Source organism: Hemicordylus capensis, chromosome 10 (genome assembly GCF_027244095.1).
Source record: "Hemicordylus capensis ecotype Gifberg chromosome 10, rHemCap1.1.pri, whole genome shotgun sequence".
In the NCBI taxonomy this organism is placed as follows: Eukaryota; Metazoa; Chordata; class Lepidosauria; order Squamata; family Cordylidae; genus Hemicordylus; species Hemicordylus capensis.
The window spans coordinates 10,428,606-10,445,036 of record NC_069666.1 but is presented as its reverse complement, the minus strand read 5'-3'; the positions used below and the strand labels follow the sequence as shown (position 1 = coordinate 10,445,036).

General features: G+C 47.4%; 1 protein-coding gene across 4 annotated transcripts in view; it reads left to right on the top strand.

Annotated features, from left to right (window-relative positions):
- ADAMTSL3 (ADAMTS like 3) overlaps positions 1-16,431 on the top strand; it is a 229,846-nt gene that overhangs the window by 169,252 nt on the left and 44,163 nt on the right. For all 4 annotated transcript variants that reach the window (XR_008311388.1, XM_053271888.1, XM_053271889.1 and 1 more), the window contains 4 exons: positions 457-661; positions 2,421-2,568; positions 3,789-3,873; positions 15,100-15,386. Coding sequence is in view for 3 of the 4 variants with exons in the window: in XM_053271888.1 (XP_053127863.1) it covers positions 457-661; positions 2,421-2,568; positions 3,789-3,873; positions 15,100-15,386 (725 nt within the window). In the remaining variant the exon portion in view is untranslated. The remainder of the gene's footprint in view (positions 1-456; positions 662-2,420; positions 2,569-3,788; positions 3,874-15,099; positions 15,387-16,431) is intronic.

Below are 16,431 nucleotides of genomic sequence, written 5' to 3'. Positions count from 1 at the left end.
CATCCCCACAACCCTGTGTGGTAGGTTAAGCTGAGAAAGAAGGGATTGTCCCAGAGTCACCCAGTGAGTTTCATGACTGAACAGGGATTTGAACCTGTGCCTCCCTAATCCTAGACCAACACTCTAACCACACTATAGCATGCTCGCTCTCCTATTCATCCCCCCCACTCCAGCTTCTTCTCCCTCAAAGCAGCCTCTCTTGCTCCCTTCCTATCCTGCAGCCAAATTCTCCTAGAATTCTGTGGCTGAGGATACTATTCAGTTGATGGAAGTTATTGTAGAATCCGCCATTTTGTGCCTGGCTCTGCATCCCTGAGCTGCTGCCTTGTGCAGGTAGTTCCCAAGGCTCTGGCCAAATTTTTTTAAAAAGTAGCTCCCAGAATCCTTAAGGCTGTCCACCCCCTGAGATAGAAGGGGGCTTTGGTTGTGATTTTAATTTTTGTTTTGTCTCCCCAGCTGGGAACACAACCCGTGGACTGCGTGTTCCGTTTCGTGTGGCGGTGGAATTCAGAGAAGGAGCTTTGTGTGTGTGGAGGAGACCATGCATGGAGAGATCCTGCAAGTGGAGGAGTGGAAATGCATGTATGCCCCCAAGCCCAAGGTCATGCAAGCTTGCAATCTGTTTGATTGCCCAAAATGGATAGCTCTGGAATGGTCTCAGGTAAGACGGGGAAAGGACGTAAACCTGCATCTTTAAAAGAAATGCCTTCCATTCTTTCTAGATATGCAGCAATGTTGTTAAGGTCAAATAACCAAGGCCCTTGGTTGCAGGATTTACAGGGGTTGCCTAGTTGAGTGTCTTGCATATATACAACTTATAAAGTTATCAACAGCCTGTGAAACTCTTTATGTAATTATTCCAGCTCAGAATATTGAACAAACTTGCTAGAAAGCAGCATGTCTTCAGAAAGTCTGGAAGACATGTATGAATTCACAACAAAAGGCTGCAGTACGTCCCTAGTGTGCATGTGTTACCTGAGTGTGCATGTGTTACCTGAGCCTGTGCCTGAGCATGATGAAAGTGTTAGGCACCTTTCTCCCTCTGAAACCAGAGGGGTTGTTACTGCCTTGAAGGAGTATTTGTCAAACTGAGCAATTTTCTGGTCTTTTTGTTCAAGTCCTTTCCCCCGACCCCCTTGCCACTGAGTTCCATTAGCTCCGCCCACCTGGTTGTCTGTTAACTGCTCTTTGAGTCAGCAAACGTTCCACTCTATTGTGTCACATTGGGGCAATTAGGAGGTGAGGAGGTTCAGATTTTTGTGAAACTAATGTATCTGTGGGCTATCCCAAGCCTGCCAGTATCTCCCTCTCTCACCCATGGGTGCTCTGGTTATACATCTGTAAGGATCATAACATTTCCAGCTCTTTCAGAAATAGATATATAGGTTCTTGTATGAAGAACCTGCTTTTTGCATTATCATTTGGTCTGCATGCAACTTGTTTCCATGAAAACTGAATGTATAAATGATTGGCTACTTTTCTCTTCCAAATACATGAAATTGGCAATAGGGAAAGGACCCAGCAGTGTTGTTCATGACAAGAGTGTTTGGATGAGAAAAGCAACAAACGCCACATTAGCCCATGGGGCAGGCTCACCAATTTTGGCCATCAGTACCATCTCAGGGGATGGATGCTCATAATGATTTTTGTCAATGACTCCCCCCTAGGAGATGGAAAATAGGTGAGAGCATTGTTGCACTTACAGCTTTCTCTGTGTTATCACCCCTTTTTTTAATCAGGTACCCGGGTTGAAGGGTGCGCTCGTGCCCTTCTACTTAGGTAATAGCCCAGCAGAAAACCTCAGGCTGCCTGGTGAGGCAGTGCTGGGATCGGCCCCAATTCCAGCACTCCACATGAGCAGCTCTACCCAGGCAGACCTGCTTGTGTGAACAGCCTCATTGTGTTCTGAAAAGCTTTTTGAAACACCGTTGCAAATTGGGCAAATTGGGCAGCCCCATGGTCAGGACAATAAATCCATGATTACACACTGAAAGCTGAAAGTCTTGTAATGCTCTCAGCTCTTTTCCATCCCTAGAGGAGTAGACCTTGTCAAAGGTCACAGTGAGCATCCCCCCCCCCGATGGGATTGACCACCCCAGTTGTCTCATGTACTAAAAGCTATCTAGCTAGACAGGGCTGTCCTGCTCAACTTAGTCCCTCCAGCTGTTTTTGGACTACAACTCCCATACTCCCCAGCCACAGTGGCCAATAGCCAGGGGATTATGGCAGTCGCAGGCCAACATCTGCAGGTTGAAGTTGAGCCACCCTAATTTTGGCTAGAGCCTTGTTGAGGCTGGTGGGTTTGCAGCACCCTAGACTTGCTTTCACTCCTCGTCGGCTAAAGGCAGCCGATTCACCAATTAAGAATGATTTGGTTGATTTGACAGCCCTGGTTATGTGCGCTGTTTGGTCTCCCGCAGTGTACGGTGACGTGTGGCCGAGGGTTACGCTACAGAGTGGTGCTGTGCATTGACCACCGTGGGCAGCACACCGGGGGCTGCAACCCTCAACTCAAGCTGCACATCAAAGAAGAGTGCATCGTGGCAGTCCCTTGTTACAAGCCCAGAGGTAAGAACATCAGAACAGCCCTGCTGGATCATAGGTCACCTAGACCCTGCCTCTGAGACAAATACAAACACAACAAATATTTATATACTGCTTTTCAACAACAGTTCCCAAAGTGGTGTACATAGATATACATAAACAAAACGGCTCCCTGTCCTAAAGGGCTCACAATCTTTAAAAAAAACCCAAACCACACCATAAAGTAGACACCATTAACAGCCACTGGAGGGATGCTGTGCTGGGTCTGGATAGGGCCAGTTGCTCTTCCCCTGCTAAATACAAGAGAATCACCACTTTAAACAGGTGCCTCTTTGGTTTGGTTAGCATGGGGTAACGGGAGTGCCCGGGGGTAAATGGAGACCACAAAAGTAGGAAGCAGATACTTTTACGTCTCTCCCAGAAGTATCTAGTGAAGACCTGTGAATGTGGCGTTAGCACACTCTCTGGCTTCCCCATCTTCACTTCATTGGCTGCCACTTGTGCAAATGGAGAACCACTGAGAATGATGACATCATAGCAAGCCTCTTTCTCCCCCCATCACCCAGTGCAGGGACGGGGTGTGCATTAGCAGCAGTCATGTGACCCTCAGCCATCATGTGAGCCTTGGTTTTGAGCTCAGTACTTCCTATCTTGCCTTCTCTGCTGAGGTACTTCTGGCAAAAACAGCCCAGGGACCCTCCTGGACCTTCTGCATGCAAAGCGTGTGCTCCGTCACAGAGTATGGCCTTCCCCATCTTGAATAATGTCCATACCTGGGAGGCAAGAGATGAAAGATAGAGCTAAGGAGCCAGGAGCCCTACCCCTTCCTCGAGCTCTGGCCAGCCCTGATCTAAAGCCTCACCAAAGTAAGCCTCAGCTGGCCTCCCCTTCTCCTGAGTAGGCCCATTGAGAAGGAGAGCCCAAGCCGCCAGCTGAGCACTTCACCCCAGATGTTGGAGTTTGGCCCTGGTTCGGCATTAGCTCCCGTTCTGGGGGTCACAGAGGGGCTTCTAGGGACAAGAATTTAGCTGGGGCCCCCTGGTTCCCCAGAGCTTCTCCAACGGGATGCCAGCAGGAGGGGTGATAAGAACTAGCTGCTCTGGGTTTGTTAAATCTAGGGGGCTTCCATCAGGGTTGGGGGTCCCGAGTGGTGCATGCTCATCTGTCTGATTTGGGAGGACGTCCTCCAGATGGGTCTTGATAAATATATAGGTGGCCTCACCGAATGCCTTTGCCTCTTCCAGAGAAAAACCCTGTCGAAGCCAAGCACCCTTGGTTCAAGCAAGCACACGAAATGGAGGAGACCAGGGTGGCCTCAGAAGAACCAACGTAAGTTCACCATCCCTCTCCCTTTCCCTCTTTTCAAGGTGGAGAAGAGGTAGCTGATGTATTTTCCTGGCTGTTCGTAAAGACTGCAGCCCCTGGCCAGCTCATCTGGCATTTGTATTTCCTTGGGCTGGGTCTGCCTTTGCCGCTGTGGTCTCAGGTTCTTCCCAGCAGTTTTCCTGAGTGACGCAAAAACACTCCGTGCCAAAAAAAAAAAGTATTTAAATTGCATGTTTCCAAAAGGCTCTCAAAATTTCCCAGGTAGGCAGATGCTGGACCTCTAGAAGGTGTGGGTTGGGTGAGCTGAGTTCCATGATGGAATGAAACTGACCATTTTTTCAAGGGTCAGGGACAGAGCGAATGAGCAGAGTGATAGCAGGCTTGCTCGCAGCTTCATAATTAGCATAGGAGAGGCCTGCTGCCCAAATTCGGGAGCTGGACACATGCCCATTTGCTGACTGTCTGTCCATCAAAGGCAAGGTCAGAGGTGCCACCTGTGACCGTGAGCTAAGCAGCTGCTGGGTTTGAGGACTCCCTCCTACTCAGCAGCTGTACCCAGCGGTTGAATGCGGTAGGAGCAAAAGTCCTCTGATCCAGCGGTTGCTTACCCCACAACCCCCGGTGGCACCTCTGGTTTTAACGGACAGATGATCGGCAAACAGGAGCCATATGCACAGCTCCCGAAGGAAGAGGGCAGGCTTCTCGTACCCTAATTATGGGCGTGTGGACTGCCCTTGTGTCTTATGTCTGCTAACCTATGGGAATCCCAAGACTGGGATTCTCTCTCTCCATTTTCCCTTGGTGAATTGGGAACAATTTCCTTAGAATGGTGTAAAGGGTTTAGGAACAATGTCTAGCCCGAACGTCTTTTCGACAGGGGTGCTAGAATGGAGGTGTGGTTGTGCTCTTTGTGACTAATTTCTGCTCCCCTTGGATTAGCTTCCTGCAATTAAGTTTGTGTTCCTGATGCAGTGTGTATCCATAGGGTCAGTTCACACTTAACTCAAAATTCAATGTTTGTGCAGCCTTCCTTGGTCCTGAGAGCATGCGCTTCCCCCCTCCCACCCCCACGCAAATATCTACTTCCTTTGTAGGTAAGGATATACTGAGATTGATCAGACGTACGAACCTACCAATCTTGGCACATTGCTTCAGGGAACCCGAGATCTGAAACTCATTCAAGTGAGTTTCAGATCTCGGGTTTCTTGGAGCAATATGCCAACATTGGTGGGTTCAAATGTCAGGACTGATCTTGGCATATTTATTCATTACATTATGTTCCGCGCTTCCTCTGAGGAGCCCAGAGTGGTGTACATGATTATTTTTATCCTCACAACAACCCTGTGAGGTAGGTTAGGCTGAGAGAGGAGTGACTGGCCCAGAGTCACCCAGTGAGTTTCACGGCTGAATGGGGATTTGAACTCAGGTCTCCCCAGTCCTAGTCCAACACTCTAACCACTACAGTACACTGGCATTTCCTAACCTAAAAAGGAAGTATGCACTTGCACAGGGGTGGGAGATGGGAGTTCGTGTGAACCTCAGGTTCTGAGTTAAGTGTGAAGCCACCCATAGAATTACTTCTACATAGAACATGGTTGGATGAAGCTTAGCTCTGCCAGATGGGCCCTTTTCAAACTCATGATGAGTCCCATTTTGCTGACTTGAGGTGCATAGAAGCTGTGGTGTTTGGTTCCCACAGAAATATCGCTTCTGGTCCATGTACTCCTGATGTGCTTGCATGAGGGCTGCTGTTACATGTGAATCAGGTCAAAGCCTTAATTACTACAGTTCTGAGGTCTCGGTGTTGTGCAAACGGCCTCCTTTCTCTGGAATACAAGGGGGCATGTCCTGTCCCACACTTAAGAACCTGTGAGGCAAGGCAGTTGAGGTTTCAGCACCCTGGAGAGTTCCCAATGAGCAGCTTGCTCTGATGAAGGAATGAGGTTTTAAATACCTGCAGGCTTGGCTTGCCCCTCCCAGGCTCTGCCTCAATGCCTGGACAGCAGATAAATTTAAAGAGGCAGCCCTCTAGCCAGAATCTAGCACTCCTCTGTCCCATCTAGTCCCTCTTGGCCTGTTGCTGTCACTGGTGTACAGGTTTAGGGCGGGAAGAAACTATTGGGTTCTTGGCATAGAAGAGGCTGGTTCTTTAGTGGGCTCAGGCTCTATGAGTGCCAGTTCCAGGATATCTGGTTCTGGGGTTTCTGGCTTTGGGTCTCCCAGCTGTCAGGCATCTCCTTGCACAGATAGAGCTGGCCCTCCCTGCTGAAATACACAGGCTGCAGGCCGGAGAAGTTCTGTGAACACACTGGGGCTTTTGTGTAATGCATCAATGACTAGACGGCAACTCCAAAGGTAACAGAATCAGGCACGTTACCACTTTTTCAATGACTGTAACTATAAGCAAATTTTCAAGTTGATATTATTGTACACTCACTGGCGAGAACATCTGCTATATGGCCATATTTTCGCAAAACTCTTAAATATTACAGAATCTATCTGAAACGTTCAAAATATGTTGGTAATGGAAGCAGAATTTTTGGACATCACTTCTGACTTGAAAATTTGCTTGTGGCTACAGTCATTGTAAAAGTGGTAACATGCCTGATTCCGTTACTCTTGGGATTCCGTTACCCTTGGAAAGCTGCCCATATGAGATGCCAACACATGGCTCGTATAACATGCATCATTCCCACCCTCCACTAAAAATAAAAAAGTGTAACTGCCAGGAATATGAGGTCTGTATTGTTTTTTACACGTTTAGAATACCGTAACCAAGAAATGTAGGATATGGCTTGATGTATCTTTTCTTGTCTTCCATTGTCCAGTTGATCTTGACACGTGTGTAAACAGGTGGAGATCAGTGTCTGGTTCAAGCCTGACCCTGCTCTCCAAGCAGGTGTTGTTGATCGGGCATATTTTCCCACTAACTGCTGTTGAAAAGCAGACCAGCATAAAGCTGCTGAGTAGGAATTCATCCCTAGGTTTGAGGGAAGAGAGCTGGTCTTGTGGTAGCAAGCATGACTTGTCCTTTTGCTAAGCAGGGTCCAACCTGGTTGCATATGAATGGGAGACTAAATGTGTGAGCACTGTAAGATGTTTAGCAGATGGAGCTGCTCTGGGAAGAGCATCTGAGGTTCCAAGTTCCCTCCCTGGCAGCATCTCCAAGATAGGGCTGAGAGAGAGATTCTCCAAGGCCTGCAACCTTGGACAAGCTTATGCCAGTCTGTGAAGACAATACTGAGCAAGATGGACCAAAGGTCTGACTCAGTATATGGCAGCTTCCTATGTTCCTATCTCTTGGTAGGGCTGGGGAAAGTCATGGCTGCAACCTTGGAGAAGCCGTTGCTCGTCAGTGTAGACAATACTGAGCAAGATGGACCAATGGTCTGACTCGGTATATGGCAGCATCAGTATCTGACTTGGTATATGGCAGCTTCCTACATTCCTACAGCAGTGAATGCTGCCATAGCAGTGAATCAAGCCATAGGAGTGAATGTTATGGAAGTAATATTAACAGTTTTCTTATTTATCAGGTATGATCCCTAATTTCTGACCAGTTAGTGGTCCTATGTTTAGTTGGGGGTGGGGCCGGAGTGCCATGGTAGAGCTTCTGCTTTGCATGCAGAAAGTTCCAAGTCCAGGCCCTGGCATCTCTGTGTAGGTCTGGGAAAGACCCCTGCCAGTCTGTGCAGACAGTACTGACACTAGCTGGACCAATGCTTTGACTCAGCAGGAGGGCGCTTCATAGGTTTTTCAAGGGCATCCACAGCTCAGCTATAGAGTACCTCCTTTGCATGCAGAAGTTCCCAGGTTCAATCCCTGGAAGCATCTCCAGGTAGGACTGAGAGGGACCCACCTGAAACCCTGAAGAGCTGCTGCCAGTCAGTGTAGACAGGACTGAGCTAGATGGACCGATGGTCGGACTCAGTAGAAGGCAGCTTCCTATGTTCCTGTGCTGCTGCTCCTGGGAAGCTGTCTTCATTGGATGGAAAAAGCTTTCGGGAGTCAGGACATCACATCTCAAGAATAACATTAGCACCGTGTCTGTGCTTCCCATAGAGAAGGAGCCGTCATGCTAAATACCCTCCTGTTTTAGAACATATTTGTCTTTGCTTTTTGCAATTTCCATGCGGCTCAAAGTTCGCTTGTAAACCCACTTCTGGTTTAAGTCTGGGTTTTGCCATTTCCCCTGATGATTTGCAGCCATTTTAAAAATGACAAAAGGATATATATGTTAAGTAAAACCACAACATGAAAAGCTCAGCTCCCAGGCCATTCCCGTTTTATTACAGTGGCCCTTTGGGCCTTCAGCTTTAGTTTTAGTCCATAACGAATAAGTGAAATATAAACTCAGCCGTGTTTCAAAAAGCCACAAATAAAGAAGTGCCAAGACAACATGCTGAAGATTAAATACTTCTGCCCCTGTGGTCAGCCGTGAGTGGGGGACCTGCATTTACATACCGGGTGTTCGGAAGCTTTTAAAAGAATTTCTAAAAAGGAAAATAGGTCTTTAAAATTTAAAAAAAAAAGGAGAGAGAGAGAGACTGTTTGCGAAGCTAAGCCAAGAAAAATGTAGGTTTGACCTTTCTGGTTTTTACTGGTGGAATGTGATGATAGTTGATACCCATCATTATTGTAAATGTTGCTCCCTAGAGTCTTCTTTATTTACAGGGGGATTTTCATTAAGCTGTCCAAAAAAAGATTCCACATCCTTTTTCTTTTAATAAGCTTAAAGGAATAGAGATTTCTGCTGCCCCCCCCCTCTTTCTTTTTGCTTAATAATAACTGGGGGAAAGAGGCCAAATTTAGAAGCTGGTCACCTTGTAGAATTGTTTCATTGGGCTTCTTCAGATGCCACTACACACACACACACACACACACACACACACCCCTTGCTGGTTCAGGCCCAAGGCCTATCTCGCTCAGCACCCTGTTTCCCACAGTGACACACAACCAGGAGATGGAGGCATGCCCCCTCTCCTGCCGTTGCTCCCCTGCGACTGATATTTAGAGGGATCCGGCACCATAGATGCATCACACACAGATGACCAAAGTCAACTTCAACATGGCTGTCTTTTTATTTCAGGCTAGTTTAGACATCACGCGGAACCTTGGTTAAAGCCAAGCTCCGTGCAGCGTTTTGGAAGGCATGCAGACTAGAGGATATATTAGCCCTTTAGTAGCCATGTAGTATTGCTTTTTGGTCTAGACACAAGCCCATGTAGTTGTCTAGAGCTTTTAGTCCATATGTGATTGGATTATCCAGAAGCAGGAGGCTCCCCCTCTCTCTCACTCAGCCAATCAAGAGTTAGCAGCTCCGCCCTTTGTTCTTGGCTTAGTTTCCTGACTTCCCGATGAGGAGTGCGGGATGGATGCTCTCTCTGAACAGTTTCGTAGTTTGCAAAGCCAACAGTCTTTTCGCCTAACAATAATCTTTCCAAAATTCATACCCCTCAAGAATTAATCTCTTGGACTTTGCTCTCTGAACTGCAACCCCCAGGAAGCACTAACCTCCAAGAGTTAGTTTTTGCAAACCTTGGAAATAAAATGAAGGTGTTGTAAACTAGTGGAAAACTTGGTTGTTTGAGTGATGCTTACTGGATGTCTGGATTCTCAGGATAACATCCCTGAGCACTCCACTCGCTCAACTATCATCTGCTTCCTATCAAGGTTTGAAATGAGTTACAGATCTCAGCTTATTTGAAGAAAGGTTAGAGCAAGCTGAGATCGGACATGTCTTCAGAACCCACCGATCTTGGTTTATTATTACTGAGATAGGAAGTAGATCCTCGCATGGGTTGGAAGGGGAGAGTGCATACTTCCAAGGCTTAAGAATGTTGTGTGGAGCCTGGCTCTAACTGAGGTTCCATGTGACATCTCACCCAGCCTGAAATAAAAATAGAAAACCAAGCTGATCTTGAATTGATTTGGGTCATCTTTCTGGTCTGTTTATGTGTGCATTTGAGTGGCATTTGAACTGGCTCAGTCAAACAATCCCACAAGGTTACCAGTCAGTCAGTCAATTTATTTTTGTAGCCTATGTCTATGCCCATTACTACATAAAAGGCTACTGGCCATTGTGGCTGGGGATGATGGGAATTGTAGTCCAACAATGTCTCAGGACCCAAGGCTGGAAATCTCTGCTCTAGTCTATGCTGTCTTTCAGCTGTAGCAGATCTTCTGCTATCCAGATCTCCCAATTATCTGAAATTTGTGTCACTTTTTGTGTTAGCTCACACTTTTTTTTTAAACTGCCAAAATCCCATGCTGCTTGGCTGCATTTAGTCATAACTGAGGTTCAGATAAGCTGCCGAGGTTACCAGTTTGAAGGCAAATTCTGCATTCTGTGAGCTGCAGAACTGCATGATTTGGTTTACCCTAGATTCTGTATTCCATGTTTAACTTCACACACACACACACACCCCAGACACTAATATGAAACAGGAAAATCTCAATTACAGTCTAAGCCTGCTATAAGTCAAAGAAAAAAAAATGCTTAGAATTCTCTGACTTTTCTTTGTAAATGGATTTGTTCTGTGGTTCAGATTCCCAAACAGAAATGCAAAGCTTCAAAAGAATTCATCATACATTATTTTTGGATCCACTTTGTGCATTCAGCCAGCCTGTATACGGAGTGAATACCAAACTGCTGGGGTACTGCTGTCAACACATTTAACAAAATATTTTTTTTCAAGCTTCGTCAAATATTTGGACTGGTTAAGGCACTGCGGTATCCTGCTTAATGACAACAAGCCAAGAGAATATTATTCTTGGTTTAGAATAAGCAACGGTTTAGAAACTCTCCTTATCATGTCCATTTCCCTCCTTTCTCCTCCCTTAGTGCTACCTCCATCCCTGCCCCAAGAGATCCCACATCTAAAATGGATGCCTGTTCCCATAATTCCTTGGGACTTTCCTTAGGTACAGCATTCTTGGCCAGGACCTTGGGGTGGGCTGACAGAAATCAGTCAGACAGAAGGCTGACTCTGTTCAGTGGCACAGAGGAACAATCATGTGGCCAAAAAATGGGGGAGTGCAGGAGATCTGGGTGCTTTATAAGGTTTCAGGTTTCAGGCAGGATGCTTTCCTAGCCCTACCTGGAGTTGCTGGCAGGGAGTGAACTGGTGCCCTTCTGCATGCAAAGCAGATGCTCTACCTCTGAGTTTACATCCCCTGTGTCAGCCCAGGTAGACTGATATCCTGTCACTCTCGCTTTGCATAGAGGAAAACACAGTTATGCAGCCCCTAGGTCAGTGGTTTCCAACCTGGGTTCCTCCAGATGTTGCTGAACTACAACTTCCAGCATCTCCAGACACAATAAGTTATAGCTGGGGATGCTGGGAGTTGTAGTTCAGTAACATCTGGAGGAACTCTGGTTAGGAACCACTGCCCTAGGAGAATGGCTGTTAATTTGGGAAGGATGTACCTGCCCAAGCTGGAGAGCCAGTTCTTGCTCCTTTCTCAGGACAGGAGCATCAGAGATAACAGCCACCACCTGGACGCCACTGGCTTTCAACTGGAAGGTGCCGTCTGATTTCCAGCCACCTGGATTTTGCCCATACCCTGGACTTGGTGTGGACAAAGTGCCCAAGATATTGTGGCACCAGAGGTGAGGCACCAAATGCTGCCTTGCCTCATGAATTTGGTGGGGGCCAGCCCCCTTTCAAAACAGACCCTTGCACACATTGAACGTGCATGGGGGGAGGAGGGAATGTGGCCAGCCACTGCCTCTTTTCTCCTCTTGCAAGAGGTCAGATCAGTCCCAAAGAGCTGCTCCAATGGCAGCAGTGTGTGTGTGGGGGGCGTGTCTTGCCGCCCTGCTGGTGCCCCAGTAATCTGCAGCCTGAGGCAACTGTCTCACCTTGCCTCATGGAATGGGAGGAGAGCTGGCCTTACATAAGAACAGCCCTGCTGGATCAGGCCCAAGGCCCACCTAGTCCAGCACCCATTTCACACAGTCACCCACCAGATGCCTCCGGGAAGCCCACAGGCAAAAGCTGAGGGCATGTCCTCTCTCCTGCTCTTGTTCCCCTGCAACCACTATTCAGAGGCATCTTGCCTCTGGCTGGAGGTGGCCCATAGCCCCCAGACTAGTAGCCACAGATGGACTTGTCATCCATGAATTCATCTAAGCCCTTCTTAAAGCCATTCAGGCTAGTGGCTGTCACCACATCTTGAGGCAGAGAATTCCATAGGTTAATTATGTGTTGTGTGAAAAAGTACTTCCTTTTTGTCTGTCCTATGTTTCCTGCCAATCAGTATCAACGGATGACCCCCGTTGTAGTTTATGCAAGAGGGAGAAAAATGTCTCTCTTTCCACTCTCTCCACACCATGCATAATTTTATGGACCTCTATCATGTCTCCCCTAGTCATCTTTTTTCCAAAACTAAAAAGCCCCAGGTGTTGTGGCCTTGCCTCGTAGGGAAGGCGCTCTTGGCCCCTGATCATCTTGGTTGCCCTCTTCTGCACCTTCTCCAGTTCTATAACGTCCTTTCTGAGGCATGCTGACCAGAACTGTATGCAGTACTCCAAATGTGGCCACACCATAGTTTTGTATAAGGGCATTATGATATTAGCAGTTTTATTTCCAGTCCCCTTCCTAATGATTCCATTTTCACAGCTGCCACACATGATGTCAACACTTTCAATGAGCTGCCCACATTAACCCCCAAAATCGCTCTCCTGGTCAGTCACTGACAGCTCATATCCCATCAGCATATATGTGAAGTGGCGTTGTTGTTTTTTGTTGCCCCAATATGCATCAGTTTACACTTGCTAACATTGAGCTCTTGTGGTAGTAAGCATAAATTGTCCCCTTTGCTAAGCAGGGCCTGCTTTGGTTTACATCTGAATGGGAGACTACACGTGAACACTGCAAACTATTCCCTTTAGGGGATGGGGCTCTTCTGGAAGAAGCATCTGCATGCAGAAGGTTCCAAGTCCCCTCCCTGGCAGCATCTCCAGATAGGGCTGGGAGAGACCCCTGCCTGTAACCTTGGAGAAGCTGCTGCCAGTCTGTGTAGACTGTACTGAGCTCGATGGACCTATGGTTTAACTTGGTATAAGGCAGCTTCCTGTTTTGCTAAAGCACTGCCTCTGGCTTGCCGGTTGATCAAGATGCCGACTCTCTGGAAGCTGGCCAGGGGCACAGCAACCCTGAAGGGAACCCTGGGCCAAAATGAGAAGGTGCCCCCGCCCCCCCCGGACTCCCTGCCTCCTCCTTTCTGTCCCCATCCCTCCTCTTTGCTGCAAAAGAACGATATGGACATGATGAAATACAAAAGATTCTTGGCATTCCCTTTCTCCCAGGCAAATAATATCCCATGCTCCCCACACTTCCCTCAAGAGCCAGCAGCTTGCCACTGAGTCGGAGGTGGGAGTGAAGAGAGGGCTGCTTCCAAGCCAATAGGGCCGCCTCCCTAATGGGCCCAGGGCCTCCCGCCCCCCGTTCAATTATAGCTAAGCCCCTGATGCCAGCCTTGTATGGTGCACTCACTTATCTACTGCATAAAGCCATTTGTTCCCCTGTGCTGATAAGTGAAACCCACCAAACGTCTTGCCATGAGACTTCCGTCCCCTCCCAGGGTCCAGTTGCAAGTGCTACTGAAAGGAATGATCAATGGGGTCCTCTTGTAAATCACTTCCCCGTCTTTCTAAACCCGAATTATCTGCGTGTCTTGGATGTCTTCCCAGCCATCATGAGATAACAGGTTGCACTAATATATTTTTGGATGGGTTCATTGAGTTTAACCTGAGATAACACCTCTTTTGAAATATCAAAATATTGTCAGAGCTCCTTGGCGATGGAAGAAACACGGAGGTGCTGACCATTCCATTAGGAACAGAGGAAGCTGCATACGAGTCAGACCACTGATCCATCAAGCTCAGTATTGTCTACCCAGACTGGCAGCGGCTCCTCCAAGGCTACAGGCAGGAGTCTCTCTCAGTAGCAGCTGTGCAAGCTCCTGTTGGGATTCGTCATTGCATTTTATACCAGTCCATGAGTACCAAACCTGGGCATTCATTCTGAAGTTGAAGCTTTTGCATTTTCTGGAAGCAATCTTGGGGCCAGTCTTGAGGTCCGGCACTGCTGAAAACCACTTGCCTTTGGTGGCATTACATGCAACTGTTTTCGAAGATACTTTTCCTGTTTACCAGTCAGTAGGTTTGTTCACACAACTGCTTGGGTATGGGTTGGAGGGTAGGCAAGCTCCTACCCTGGGAGCCACAGACAAGCGGCACCTCCGTTGGCAAACCATAGAAACAGACAGTCAATGTTGCCACTGGTTTTGTTGCTGAGATCACCAGCTGCAAATCCTGCTCCTTCATGGAAAGTCCTCCAAGGGCGCATATGCCTTCCCAGCATGCTTTGTGCTGCCAGCAGGTTGGAAATGCTTCATGACAGCAGCAGCAGCCCTCCCATTGGCCATGAAGGAACAGGAGATGGACACAGCCCTGCCAAAGCTGTTCCCGCCCCAGGATCATAGAGTGTGGTTTGGAGGCTAGCATGTCCGTTGACGGCAGCTGTTCTGTGCACAGCTGTCTATGGTTCCTGTGTGGGGTTGCTGGTGGCTGGGTAGGACATGCACAAGGGTTCTCACAATAAAAGATCAAGGAAGGAGAGCTCTTCGCAGTCTCTCCTCCACCCTTGGTTAAAACTGGGTTGGCTCTGCCAGGAGCAACCAGGGCTGGAGGGAAATGTGTGAGTTTTTATGGTCATGCAAATCTGGATAATTCGTGTCCTAATGGCACAGCAGGGAAATGACCTGCCTAGCAATCCAGAGGTTGCTGGGTTGAATCCCCGCTGGTATGTTTCCAAGACTATGGGAAACACCGATATCGGGCAGCAGCGATACAGGAGGGATGCTGAAAGGCATCATCTCAAATTGTGTGGGAGGAGGCAATGGTCAACCCCTCCTGTATTCTACCAAAGACAACCACAGGGCCCTGTGGTTGCCAGGAGTCGAGACTGACTCGATGGCATACTTTGCTTTACCCTGATTTTAACAGTCATGTGAACCACCTGGTGTGCGTTGAGCATCCATGTACCACTGCCGATGATACCTGGGCCACATGTTTCTGCTTGGCAGATGCTACAGTTTCCCACTTGCACAGGCAGAGGGAAACAGGGAAGGTTTTGGGGGGTTGCAGATTTGGCTAAATCAAGGAGAACGTTTATAGTTCAGAGATGGTGTCAAGATTCTTGTGCTGTGGTTTAATTGCAGGTTTATACCTGAGCCCTGGTCCCCTTGCAGTGCCTCTTGTGGTCGCGGTGTTCAGGTGCGTGATGTGAAGTGCCGTATTTATCTCGCATTTACTCAGACTGAGGTGGAGTTGCCAGACGAAGAGTGCGAAGAATCCAAACCACCCACTGAGCGTAGTTGCTACCTGGAGTCTTGTGATGGGGACCCTGTCCCATCCATCCTGGAAATGTCTCACACCGAAGATTCTGATGTCGTCTATGACTGGGAATACATTGGTTTCACCCCTTGCTCGGCTGCTTGTGTTGGAGGTATTTTTTTTTAAAGAAACTATTTATTTTTGAGATTTCCCCCCCCAAACCCCATGACAAATAATCAGTAAATTAAATGTATTACTATTACTATTAATTCAATTTCTATACCACCCTTCCAAAAATGCCTCTGGGCGGTTTACACAGAGAACTAATAAATAAATACGATGGATCCCTGTCCCCAAAGGGCTCACAATCTAAAAGAAACATAAGATAGACACCAGCTACAGTCACTGGAGGTACTGTGCTGGGGGTGGATAGGGCCAGTTACTCTCCCCCTGCTAAATAAAGAGAATCACTATGTTAAAAGGTGCCTCTTTGCCAAGTTAGCAGGGGTTAAAGAAAAACACAGGCCACGATCCAAAGGATTGTGGAATTGGTTCAACTTTCGCACATCTAAAACTTATTTTCTCTGATAGCTGCCTCTGCCCCACCAGTCCTTGGTGAACTGCTTTTTAAACATGGGAGCATTGACATTCATTGACTTACATCCAGATTAAGTTATTCCTTAGTAGTCCCTCTTGAAATTAGTGGATCAAATTACTTATGAATAACTTGTCCTATTAATTTCAAATGGGTATGGCCCTGAGCTTGAGCCTTTCTGGAAGGGCGTATAAAAATGGAGCAAACAAACAAACAAATAAATAGTCTGGATGTGAACCATGGAATTTTGGTTGCTTACTCGCACATGCAAATGTGAGCGCACACACACTCTAATAGATTCACCACACCTTAAGTTCTTAAGATCTATAAGATTCCTTGATAATTGGGCTTTATTATTTAGTCTGTTGTTCACTGCTGGTGGGTTATTGTATATTTCTGTTTGTCGCTGGGCACAGTCCATAATAAAGGACTTATTTGGATGGAGTTGTAGTTTAGCAACAGCTGGAGGGTTAAAATTGTGCAGCCCTGTTCTCTGCAAAGGCTTGGGCATCAAGCCCTAAATCAGCATGAGGGAAAGAGTGAGGTTAAATTGCAGGTAATACCTGAGGATGCTTATGTGAACTTATTTCCCTGTATCTATGTTGGGTGTCCAGATCTTATA